Genomic DNA, 13,457 nt, shown 5'->3' with positions numbered 1-13,457 from the left:
CTAAAATGCTACTTTAAATGATATTGCTGAATATTTCTAAACAGGTCCGTTTAAGATACTTAAAGCTTAAATAATTACTGCATCACATTATTCTGGCTGCATGTTTAATTCTTTGCAATAATGACTGCATAAGACTTTGTTTAGTTTGTATTAACCTACAATAACTAATTATGCATTTAAAAAAGTCAGGATACTCCTGTAGAAGGGATTTTAAAACCCAGTGAGACCGTTATCACATTTTTTTCCCAATTGGGGATCAAAAGAGTTCATTTCATTGTATGTGCAGGAATACGTATTGCACATAAAACAAACGGTCACATCAAGATGCATACCAAGTGATGGAGACAGCAGCATACTATACACATGCTTTGTACATAGAAACACAGTTTCTATTTTTAGTCACCGTGTATAGTGTGATCGAGACTTTTGCAGGGACTCTATTCTGTGCCATTATCGCCATGCAGTCACTGTGTAAAGTTCGCAAATTAAAAAAAAATGAAAATACAATGTGAAGCCGGTTAATTATTGACAGCAAATAAATAAGTAAACCTAATCAAGATTGAAGAGTAAAATCACTCTGGAATTAATTTTGAATCTACTTGATTTACCTGACCTCCACCACCAGACGTCTCGTGAACCTTCAATTTGAGTTCAACGGAAACTAAAGCCATCAACAACAACAATAGGGTTGAGTAGCAAGAGACCGTAGCTTAAAGACAGATGAAGATAACACAAATGCAAATTGATTCAAATATTTATTACTAGCACAAATGAAAAAAATACGTTTGGGTACGTATGACAGTTCAAATGAGTGTAATGTACAATAAAATCAGTTGTAAATATTCGAGAACGCCCCTCTTTACTTCAATGGTACGGTCTGCCATTGTGACGTTTTAAAAATTCAGCAGGCAGGGTCGGCAGTTGGCTTACTACTCAGAGAAGAAAATCCGTTGTTGTGGAGAGGAAGAAAGGCTCAAGAAATTCGAGCAACGTTTAACGTACAACCCACGAGCGACAACCACCCAGTTTTGCGGGTCGTTTTTTCTCCAGGTTACTTCCCCAGTTTTCTTTAGCTAACATGGCTTGCGGGGCAACATTAAAGCGGTCGATGGAGTTTGAGGCCCTCCTCAGTCCCCAGTCTCCTAAGCGGAGACGGTGCAACCCACTACCGGGGACTGCTGGTACTCCGTCACCGCAAAGATGCAACCTCCGTCCCCCGGTCGACAGCCCAACGCACTCAATGTCTCCTACGGCTATGGGAGGCGAACACAGGCTCACTCCAGGTAGGAAATTGGACCGTAATTTACGGGGTTTTTCCCATCAGGGTGGGTGTCATGGGGGAGGGGGTTTGGGTGGAGTGGACTGGAAAGGATAGTGAGCTAACGTCAGTTCATCTGAATGGGGGTTGGAGGCTAACGCTAAACGTTAGCTTAGCGAGGCTAACGACGGGAAGAAGGGGGACGTTGTCGCCAAGTTACCGACACGGATTTTTTTCTTCACGAAGCATAATCAATCAGTGGATCCACAGAAGTAGAGGGGGGTCTCTGTCGGCATTCGTCGGTGGCACCTTGCCAGCTCATTGTACTGTTGCATAGTTGGCTGAATTAGCTTACATAGGCTAATGTTGAGTTGCCCATGAACATATTAGCCTCAAAGTTATTTGCATAGCAAACGTTAAATCAAAGATTGTTACAATTTCTAACATGGAACACATTGAATTATAGCTGTATGACTATCCCCTTTTCAAATTTGTCTGTACAACCCGTAGCTATAGTATGGACTATGTGGTTTAAATCCGGTGATGTATTCAATTAAACATTTATTTGAAAAACGGAAAGGGGTTGAAACAAAAGACCCAGCCTGTACTTTAACACATGGGTGGCAGACGAGCCTGTTGGCTCTCCTGACAAGACAAATGGCATCACAGCAGCGGGCACATCATGGCAGGCTGTTAATTAGGAGCTGCCTGGGTAATGTTCCTTGGCTTCAGTGGCACAATTGTCTTGCATTGAGGTGGGGGTTACCATTATGCACCATAGCCATTTCTATTCATCTTAAGGCCTGCAGGACATTGTTCATTTCCTTTTATGTCTGTCATTTACTCTCCCTTTTTCCTTGAAGAGCTCCGCTGTGAGCAATGGACAGGCGTGGGGCACACTATAGACACAAGACAATTACCTAGATGTCTGCACTGCGATCCAGGAAGGCTGATTACATGTGCCAGCCTCTCTGATTGGGCAGCACGATACCAGTGAGGCCTAATTCTTGTGAATGGTAATTACAACAAAAAATGTCATTGAATTTATTTTATCATTTCATTGCTGTGAAATGGGAGAGGTTTACAAGATGGAGACAGCTGTAATACCTGTGCTAAGCCATGCTGTTAACTTGTAGATTGTCATCATGTGCTCCTCAGTGGTTAGAAATCCATTTTGCATAGCCCAGCATATTATTAAGCGTAGGGTTCCCTATGGAGCTATTTATCACCTGATTTGGTGTGGTGTAACCGCCTTCGATCTTGCCACAAAGTATTGACAGTAAAAAAATCTAAAATGTACGAATGCATTCCCATAACCAGTTTTTATTATCATGTACTGCTTGGAGAATACGTTTTCTTTGATGGCGTTTCAGTGGTTCATGTCTACTCAGTGGGCTTTGCGTTGAGCCACTTAATCTCTGTTAAACCTGTTAAGTGTGGGTTAAATATCCGTGTTTCTTCATTCTTTTAAAATTTCATAGATTGTCATACCATAAATAACTAAGGCTGGTCAAATTGTGCTATTCCTCTATAGTTCTGTGCATCTTGACTTAGGTTTCAGTTGATGTTCTTCATGGACAATTTACCCCGTGGGAGAGGTGAATATTAACTTAATCCCTGAAAAATGAAAGTGAAGCATGAGCTGTTAGTGAGGTTGTTCTATTAGTATTAAAACAATAAACCAACAAGGGCACACAGACCCACGTTTCCTCAATGTGCCTGCTATGCACATTGTGCACATTAAGACAAAGGCCAGATTGTGGACTCTGTTGTTCCTGTTTGGTCTTTTTTGCACTGTAAGAAAAAATGTGCTTCATGGTGCATATCGTTGTAAGATGACGCTGGTCGGTGGTGCACACATCACTCTTGGCAAAAGCTTGGGAAGGTGTGCTGAAGGCATTGACACAAACACACACACACACAGATGATGGAGATGGCTTTACAGCTGGCTTCCTGTGAAAGGCATGTCTTTCTGGTTAAATAAAAAAAAGATTTCTAGTGATTAAGAGGTTTTTTGTTTCTGGGAAAGGAGAGGGCAGTTCCTTGCAGATTCTTGGAGGTGAAGATGTATTTTCATGTCTCTGTTATTACTCACATCATTTATACTGTACAAATTGCTTATTATGGTTGCTTTGCAGAGTAGTACATAATGGACCTATGTTTATGTTCGTTCAAAAAATTAATCATATCAGGTTTTTTTCAGGTTGTCGGTTCTAACTTTGCTTATTTAGCCTAAACCTTATGTTAAGAATTCAACGGGCCTCTTATACGTTCCAGTTCTTTCAGAGTTTAGTGCTTGGAGCTTAGTTTTTTACACTCACCTTCACCCATAAGAAGGCCCATTATGGGACAGGTGTCGCAAGCGATGCCGCTCTGCTACGGTTTGCCAAGTGAAAGCAATTTTGTATTTAGCGAAAGGTCAGCTGTCATCCCTCCCACCCGTCCCTACCCACACATGCTTTTCAGCTATTCTGGTTTGCTTGTGGTGAGCAAGGCTGTGTGTGTGTGTGCCGGGATCCGACCCTGTCAATGTATCTTTAGGTAATCCTTTCATAATGTAGATAGGATCACTCACTCCATTCACCTCGGTCTCTTTCTCATGCTGCTAGTCTCGTCTTGTGCTTTGCAAAAAAATTCCCCCCAGATGACAGATGGAGCTGGTGTTTTCCTGGGACACGTCATCTTCAAGGCTGGACTGGTACTATCCAGCACAACCAGTACTACTGGTACCACACAGTTTGAGTATAAAAGCAGGCAGGTCATAGCAAGACTGCTCGTTTATCCTGGGCTAACGATGGCCTGCTGTGTTTTGCTTTGTGTTCCAAATGCATTGAGGAGTTTAGTATTTGACTACTACACCGTTATATCTTGTAAGTACGCTCCGGTCCGTGTGATCAGAGGGTGTGTATGTCGGCTCTGCGGACACCGTGTACAGGCAATTAGTTGTGTCCTCAATGATTTGTCCAAGCAGCCACTACACAATAGTGGTAGGGAAGAGATTACAGCACATGGGGTTCGCTATCCTTTTACAATGTATTGTAAGATTTATTCCTTTAAAAACAATTAATTGTTTTGTGATTTCTTTTTTTTTCTTTCTTTCCATGTCTTTAAATTCTTTACTGCAGAAGGGGGCAACTTCAACGGACCCATAATACATCACAAGCTACTTTACTGGCAGTTTGGACATTCGAAACCCACCTCCCCCCACACAATTCTTTTGCAGTAGAGGGTGAAATGAAATGAGTCAGCTTTGTTTCCTCCCCACCACCACATCCAATCTATCTGGCCGATCTCATGTCGTATTCACTGTTTGGCCGGTGCCTAAGCCTTTTAGCCGAGGCTTTCTCCACTGGGTCCCCCTGGCTCCCGGAAGTCTCTGTGATTGATTGCTTGGCCTTGTTGTGGCAGGGTCATTGTTGCCAAGCAACACCCACCATTGAGCTACTAGTAGTTGGCAGAGCTGAAAGCGTTGGGAAGCCGGAGAGGGTTTCCACAGGTTAGGCTGATATACCAAGGAATAGTGCTATAGCTGGTTCGATCCCCAGTCCCCCCACAGTTCACACGTCGAAGTGTCTCTGAGCACGACACTTAACCCCTCACTGCTCCCCGGGCGCCTCACAGGGCAGCCCACTGCTCCTTAATCAAGGATGGGTCAAATGCAGAGAAGAATTTCCCCAAGGGGATTAATAAAAAAGTAATAAAAAAAATAAAAATAAAAAAATATTTAATTGGACCAATGCATTTGAGACGTCTGTCAAATCCTCACTTGTGAAACTGATCTGTAAATATTTGGCATTTGTTCTCGAAATGACATCAAAATGACATGTGAATCTGTTTTCTGACTACTAACTGGTTAAGTCATTGTTACAGCCTCATGGTTTGGTTACTTGGCTTTATTACAGGTTAAAAACCCAGTGGTATTTCAATAAACAGCAGATTAGGGTCCTGTATTGTTAATTCTGGAAGGTTTCAGAGGCCTTATTCAGCAGAGAGGGTATCAGCAAAGTCACCAGTTCAAAAGTGCATGACGTGGCTTTCCTCCCCATCCAAACAAGCTGACAGAAGAGCAGGCAGAAGTGGCAACATGGCTTCTGGCCTTCTCCACCCAAGATAAATGAGGCAGAGTTCTCCAGATAGAGGCGCACCATGCATAGAGACTTCACTTCCCGTATGAACTGAGTGAGATAACCAAATGTTTAGGCAGGGCTTTATCAGCTCTGTTTGAGGCCATGGTGTTTTTTTCATTTTTCCCATGACTTTTGTGTGTGTGTGTGTGTGTGTGTGTGTGTGTGTGTGTGTGTGTGTGTGTGTGTGTGTGTGTGTGTGTGTGTGTGTGTGTGTGTGTGTGTGTGTGTGTGTGTGTGTGTGTGTGTGTGTGTGTGTGTGTGTGTGTGTGTTGGCTGCGACCCATGTTAAGCTGTAACAGCAGCTGCAGCGTAGGCTTTATTCCAAGGAGGATATATTCAAGATGATATGGTGGAGCCACTGTTTTGACAAATCACATCTTTCTGCATGTGTACAGTACCTGTATTATCTTTACTTAATAAATGCCTATACCTGTAATACATCTTTAACTATACATTAAGTATACTTTCTCAAGCTAATGATTTTTGTTAACAATGAACCTTTTGTTTCAAAAATGTTCAAAATTTACAAGACACTTTTCATAACTGTGAATTGCAGACACACCTCGAATGTTAGAGCTTCCTTGAAAGCACCACCAAGCAGTACACTTGAAGTGGAATCAGGATTTGTGTCATTACAGGCAATATGGCAGCTTAACCAATACAATACGTGGTTGTTGCAGTGTGCTGCAAAAACAATTTTTAGAGCGCCTTTATGCTGCCCCCACTATACTGCGACCTGATATTGGTTAACTGTGTCATGTTGTGCTTTTAGATGTGGGCTCAGGTGCCTCCTTCCTGTTTGCTTACTCTCTGTAGATTAACTGATTGTGACAATGCAAGCAGTTTGGAAAGAAAACAATCCTTAATTACGTCACTAAATGCACAAAGGTCTACCAAAACCATTGTTGTTGTTTTTTTACATTGTAAAACTCCAGTTTTAGTCGGAAACATAAAGGAAATGGTATTTTAAGTTTTCTGTATAGCCTACTTGTAATTGTAGATGATCTTGAGTACTTATTTACTTTTTCAGGAAAACTGGGTTTGGTGATTTATATGGGGATTTCTCCAGGCGCTACCGTACATACCGGTAGAGTGAGAAGCGCTGGTTATCATAATTACAGTGAGAGACGTAATGAATGTCCTGTTTTACATTGTTTGCATTGCAGTCACCCAGATGTTTTCACACATCTGTTTGTTTTGTCCAACCACTAAATAGACTTCAGAAGAATGAGAGGCTTTTATTTTTGTAAATAACACTGATTTGTATTTAAGCCTTCTCACCAGCTGTGGTGATGCTGACGTCATGAATCACTTTTGGAAGAGAAATGAAAGTGATAGACACAAGATCAGAAAGTGTGTCTTTAAGTCACCTCTGTGTTTGTGTTTGGTTGTCACAGCTGCAGGTTCGTCTACAATGTCAGCAGTCGCGTCTCTTCTTCTGTTTGATTGTTTTTAGAAACCCATGTTGTGTGAGCGACGGCACAGAGGAAGTGAACATGGAACTAAAGTTCACCTTAAGAGCCCTGTAAATTCCGGTTATAGTCCTTATTAATGCTGGATTACATTCAACAATTTTTGAACATGGTTGTGGTGGGCGCAGTGTTGAGAACATGCATCAAAGACAAAGCATATGAAAATACTGATTTATTCCTGTAATGAATTAGTGTCTAACGATTGGGACAGTTACTACTACTGGATAGATTCATAATTCCTTTTCATGTTCAAAATAGTTTCAAGCAGCACTCTATACATTTGAAAACCATTAACTTTGCAGTTAATGGGCATTTCGTCACAAAAGGAAAATGTTTTGGTTATAAGACTTGTGCTGACATCCAAGCAACAAAGTGAGAGAGTCTGGATTGCATTTGCTTTGGAAGTCCATTGGGAGCACCCCTCATAACTGCCAAAGGGTTGAAAGAAATGTGTGCAACCTTCATTTTTGGGCGATGTCTGTCCTAGTTTAAACAATCTTTGTCCTTGTTTCTGTTTCCTCCCTACAGAGCAGATCTTCCAGAACCTCCGTCAGGAGTACAGCCGGATCCAGAGGCGGCGGCAGCTGGAAGGGGCCTTCAACCAGACTGAGGCCTGTAGCTCCAGTGACTCCCCCAACCCCAGTTCCTCCCTCAACGCTCCCAGCTCCCCACCAGGTTGGAGAATTTAGGGTTGACCACTCACACACTTGTGCGCGTGTGCTTTATGGCTTTTACTCCAAAGGCCATGGTCATGTACATATCTAATGGTTAACAAAAAACATCCATAAACATGGCACTATTGATGCCATGTTTATGGATGTTTATGTACGTTTTTCCCCAATTCAAACGAACATGCTTAACATGTGTGCGTTTTTTTAAGAGCAGTTCTCTCGGTCTAACGGTTCAATTATAGTATCTCCTCTCTTTCTTTTGAGTACCGTACATTTTAGTCACTGTTTAGATCATTTTAGCTTTGCTGAGAGCTGTAGGAGGATATTGTACTTTTGCTACAGAAGGAAATCTAAATAACATTTGTTTTGTTCTGGTTAGTAAGTCCTTGAAGTGACAACAGATAACTATAAAAAACAGAATGGCAACTTTTTTTAGCCTAATCTTTGTAACAGTTACGAATGATAAAGCAATTTGTTCTGCAAGGTCTGCCAAAAGACCTTTGGCTGGACCTGCATGACCAACTCAAGTCTAAAGAGGTAGGCTACTACTGCTCATCAAAACAATCACAAGGGCAGAGGAATTGTGAGTCCATATGTGAGTTTGTGAAAGATTTATAGTTGTTTGTGCCAAATCCAGCCCACTCCTGAAATGGAGATGTCTCTCTCTTCTGAGATCATTCATATCCTGTTTAAATTCCTGACAAGTCTGCTTTTCGTTCTCTGCGAATACTTTTTTTTTTGCTTCAGATGGAACTACAAATGAATTGTACTTTCATGCTTCATCATATCTACACAGATAACATGTTTAACTGATATAAAGTGTCGTTGAATAATTTACTGTGATACTGTGGCCTTAAAACTAAAAATGATACAAGCTTTTCTTAGTGAACACATTAACAAATCCAGATGTTTTCTGAGAAAACGTCCAAATAATTATTTTAGCCCGTCCATGTAGGCATAACTTTATGCTCTACTTCAGTATTTACTAAAAAAACTTTGATAAATGAGTTTCTACACTGACATCTAAAATGTGTGCAGATTGTGATGACTTCAGTTTGTCTCAGCCCAGCTTTTGTTTGCAAATTTGCGCTCCAGCGGTCGTATTGCAGTTTGATGCTTTGAGAACAATTTTGGCAGTTTAGGTGCGAGCTGTAATCCATGCCCAAGGCCTTCCGGCTCCAGCATTGCTCCTAATCACTCTGCAGGATGGTCTCATAGATCACACTGACTGCAGTGTTACTAACCCAGCCTCTTTCTGTCTCCGAGGCAGCCATTAAACCTTCATTCTTGCTCTGCCATCTTCTCCTGTGATTTACAAACATTCTTGTCTAAACGGCTTACAGCAGACCTCAAAGACCACTGGGTAAAGGATCATCTGAAGCTAAAGCTGGCTCCAGTTGCACTGTGAAAGAGACATTGGGGAGAGGGAAAGAGAGGGCCCACATTAATGCTGCATGACCCTGTTGTTTGGCAGGAGTGAAGGACGACAGTGCGAAGCTGTAAATTTGCACCTGACTGAGCACCCATTTCTGAAAATAGGACATTTCCTTCTGTGTGACTTATCGCCAGTGGTGTATAGTAACGAAGTATAAATACTTTGTTACTGTACTTATGTCGTTTTCTGGGATAACTGTACTATACTATTTATATTTACTTCTTACTTTTACTTCACTACATTTGCAAAAAAAAACCTGGTACTTTTACGCCGATACATTTTCCCTGAAACTTTCGTTCCTCGCTATAAAATCAAATCTATCTTTAGAAAATAAACAAATAAATAATCGGGGACTGTGGTGGAACACTGACGCCACCATGCAGGTTTGGAGAATCACAATATTACGCATTTGCCCTCTACATCTTCTCGTCCAGCAGTCCCAAACCTTTATGTGCCACGGACCGGTTGCCTGAAGACGATATTTTCACGGATCGGGTCCCATCTCGGGGTGACTGGAGCGGCGACACGTGTGTTCTTTATGTCCAGTCTACTCTGTGACTTAAACCTTTATGTCCAGTCTACTGCTTAGTTTATAACCCGTTGCACACAGACAGGATGCTGAAATGGAGGCAGGGTTTTTGTGCTTTTTCGACTATCTCAGCATACTCTGCCTTGGTTTTAATCCAGAACACTGTCAGAGTTGAAACTGAATTAAGTTTCATTTTTGGGGAAACGTATACACTCCTGACGTGTCCAGATGACTCGCAGACGGATGCATTCGGTCAATTTTCAAAAATAAAACATCTTTCCGGCCTTTATTTTCTTTCTTTCTTTTTTTTCTTCATTCATTCTTTCTTCGTGGCCGGTAACGTGGGACCCACAGACCGGTATTGGGCGGAATGAACATACTTATAAACAGACAACTCCTTCATAGTGTCATTTGGAGAATTATGATTATAAGTTCATAGCAGATGCAAAAATATATGCATGTACAATATATTATGTTTAACATTGCTGGTCCTGGATGGATAACAGCAAACAATTATTTTATCAACACAACTCCTTGTCCTTGGTCATGGAGAACACAGCACTTAAAAAATTTAACTTCATAATTCAAAATTCTGACTCTTTGCTTTTTTATTAACTTGTACTTTTATTTTCAATACTTAAGTACATTTAATATCAGAAAAAAATCTTTTGATATTTAATTATCAAAAACATCACATACTTTAAGACTTTTACTCAAGTAGTATTCTAATAGGTGACTTTTACTTGAGTGATTTTACAGGAAGGTATCTTTACTTTTACTCAAGTATGGCTTTTGGGTACTTTATACACCGCTGCTTAGCACTACGCCACCAATGTGAGTGGATCAGCCTTCTCATTGTCGATCTGTTCTTGTGTTTCTCAGGTGCCTCAAGGAAGGACCAGGCCTCGTTTACACTGAAGCAGGTGAGCTACCTGTGTGAGCGGCTGCTTAAAGACCACGAGGAGAAGATCCGGGAGGAGTACGAACAGATTCTTAACACAAAACTTGCAGGTAAAGAACAAATAAAACGTCACTCTTTTAATGGTTATTTTATTTAAAAAATTCTATACACTTCTCGATGCCATGGCTGTAAAAGGGAAACACGTGGAATAAATATGGTAGAATGTTGGCGCTGTCACTGAGCTATATTTATGTGGGTTTTACTCTGGTTTAACAAGCTGAGCATCCTCAGTCTTACCAGACATCTGTGTGATGCACAGATGTGTAGTTTGCTAACCGAAAGAGGACACAGAAAAAGAGATTTAGCTGTTATCCTGTTCAGGTGTAGGCAGAGATATTGTTCACGTCGACAGCATTGCTCACCTTTTTTAATCTTCTTCTTTTTCCAGAACAATATGAATCTTTTGTGAAATTCACACAAGACCAGATAATGCGAAGATACGGAGCCCGGACTGCTAGTTGTGAGTTTCCTAAACCACCATTTTCTTCGCTGTCAAAATATACGTCTTTGCTTTAATCTGGAGCAAAAGAAAAGTTGGACAGATTATTGTCTCTGACTTGAGTATCGCTTATTCTATGTGTTTCAGATGTCTCTTGAACTCACCGTGATGAGATCCCAGCTTCCTCTCACTGGACGGCTGCTCTTCTACTGCCCCCTCCTCTTCCCCTTTCCAATTGATTTTCATTTTATTTCCCTAACCCGACCCCCATCTTAAACTGTTTGAGTGCCATGGTTTATCCACATTTTAATCCACATGTTGATTCTTACTTCAAAACTATTGCTGCTGGCCAAACGTTAAAAGAATCTGAAAGATAAACTATGTATGAAGCCCTATTTTATTTTTTTATTTTTTTCCCCATTTTTTTTTTTTTTTCTCTTGTTCATATGCGCTTTCTTGAAATCCTGACTAAAGCAGATCTGTGTCAAATCTCTTGCCGGCGCTGTAGAAAAAGCTTTTTGGCTCGTGTGATCATTCTGTATAATCTTCCAGCAGCAGTATTTAATGGCTCCTGCTTCTCACAGTGTCCCCCCTTTTCTTGCCCCCCGACCCATCCCTCACAACTCTTTACCTGAGAATGTGGATTTTTCTCCCTTTTGAAAAAAATAAAAGTTCTGTGATTAAAATCTGTTGTCTGGGATGTTTTCTTGAAGCCAGGATGTGTTTTTAGTGATGTCGGTAGTTTTTCACCCTGCACGGTCTTCTCAGCAGATGGAGATTGAATTGTGGATGTTTACTTTTCTATTCTCTACGTTCACCTAAAAGTCTTCTCTTCCACATTGGCTGAGTAGCTTAATTTAATCAAGACTATCTCACCGAGAGCTAAAGCTGGTGCTTTTGTGAGACACTTTTTTATAGCAAAAATGCCTAACTTGTTTCAAATCATTGTGAAATGTGTTATAGTTAAGACTTATGTTGGCATTTTTAAAAATGTGAAAATAAGGAGGAAAAAAAATAATTCTGGTATTTTGTTGTCAAGATTATGATGAGAAAATGAATCTAAGTAATTAACTGAGAATACGTGTTAGCCATGAGGTCCATGAAGTAGCTGTTCTGGACCAGTAATGATCATAAGTTCTTTTAAAGACTAAATGGTTGTTTTCTCAAATATATTATGGCCCAGATTCCTAGTTGTATCTTTTTTATTTTTTGTATTAAAATACTAAAATTGTGTATTTAATAAATCACACTAACACAATGAATTGGCAATGCATCACGGTGATTAATAAATCGGATGCTACATATAAAAGTGCAGCATGTATTACGAGCAATCCCCACATGAGACATTGAGCACGTCCTTTGTTCTTCATCGTGGACTCTACCTCCACCTTGTGGTTCATTCAAGTCAAAGCAACATTTCTATTAAACTGTCAACTCAATCCACTTCACTGAACTTAGCGCTGTATACTATTTGAATATGTGTGCGCGTGTGCGCGCCGGGCTGTGTGAGTGGAGAGGTGGGGGAGGTGGAGAGCTGATCTAGATAACGTGTCGGTGACGTCACCGATCCCAGGTGTGGCACGGGGAAACAGGTAAGCTGTCGCTGTGGCGCGCAGGTTGCAGACCGCAGACTTTGCTGTGTTTCTATGAAACTCACCTACTGTTGAGCTGGGAAAAAATAGATTACAAGTGGGTTGTCTGGAAAGAGGAAGGAAGCTTATTGCAGGAGAAAAAAAAGCAATGCAAGGTCTATAATTATCTCCAAGTGGCTTTCCTTCTTCTTCGGATCCCACTGAGACAGACGAGGGCTGACGGGGAAGGGACTCCGCTTCTTGTCTGGAAACATGGAGGAACGCTGTTGAACACTATTTTTGAACTCTAGTACTGGATGTGAACTTATGCACTCATCTGCTCACAAATTGAGTGGTTTTGAATTAGTTTAGTTGAATCGATATCTATGTGCTCGGGACCGCTGGGAGCCATCTGCACTCTTCCTGTTGACATTTTAGGTGAGTAAAGGCCAAAGTTAAGTCGAATTCATTCAAACCAAATTATAGGAAACTTAACACGTGGGAGCCCTGACTGCACTTCACATTCAGTTGTCAAGAATAGTTTTTGTGTCACCCACAAATTCGGTATTATCACCAGCAACGCCCAGTAAACAGGAAACGCTAATTGGCATGCTGCTGCATACTGTTACCGTGTCTGCTTCTCTCATGGTTCACAGGAATATTAGGTGTATTTAAATAGTCAAGTCTCAGCCCAGGTCTTAAAATGGTTTTGTGTATAGTTTCACTAAAGGTCTTATCTTTAATTACACTTGAAATGCAACTATTTAATCGTGGCATTTAGTCAGTAAGTTTTTAATAAGCCATGTACACCTTACATAGTGCACTGTTTGTACATGTCTCTGACTCAGGGGTCTGACCGTGATGCAGATGTGTAGATTTTAGTATTTTACTTCGTCAGTGGAGCTGCTACTATAAGTCAATTACTCAACCAGTCAGACTGTAGAAAATATAATAGGAATTTTACAATCCAGTTAAGATGCCAAATATTTTTTTT

General features: G+C 40.9%; 1 protein-coding gene across 1 annotated transcript; it reads left to right on the top strand.

Moving 5' to 3' along the window:
- The first annotated feature begins 919 nt into the window (after nucleotides 1–919).
- Nucleotides 920–11,578, top strand: akirin1 (akirin 1). Its single transcript, XM_068570115.1, has 5 exons — nucleotides 920–1,283; nucleotides 7,386–7,532; nucleotides 10,375–10,503; nucleotides 10,842–10,913; nucleotides 11,040–11,578. The coding sequence occupies exons 1-5, from the start codon at nucleotides 1,079–1,081 to the stop codon at nucleotides 11,048–11,050; spliced, it is 564 nt and encodes a 187-aa protein (XP_068426216.1). The 5' UTR covers nucleotides 920–1,078; the 3' UTR covers nucleotides 11,051–11,578.
- The last annotated feature ends 1,879 nt before the right edge of the window (nucleotides 11,579–13,457 follow it).

Source organism: Clinocottus analis, unplaced genomic scaffold (assembly GCF_023055335.1).
Source record: "Clinocottus analis isolate CAN_PGR_092001 unplaced genomic scaffold, fCliAna1.0.p SCAF_9, whole genome shotgun sequence".
In the NCBI taxonomy this organism is placed as follows: Eukaryota; Metazoa; Chordata; class Actinopteri; order Perciformes; family Cottidae; genus Clinocottus; species Clinocottus analis.
This window is presented reverse-complemented; position numbering and strand designations above follow the sequence as displayed.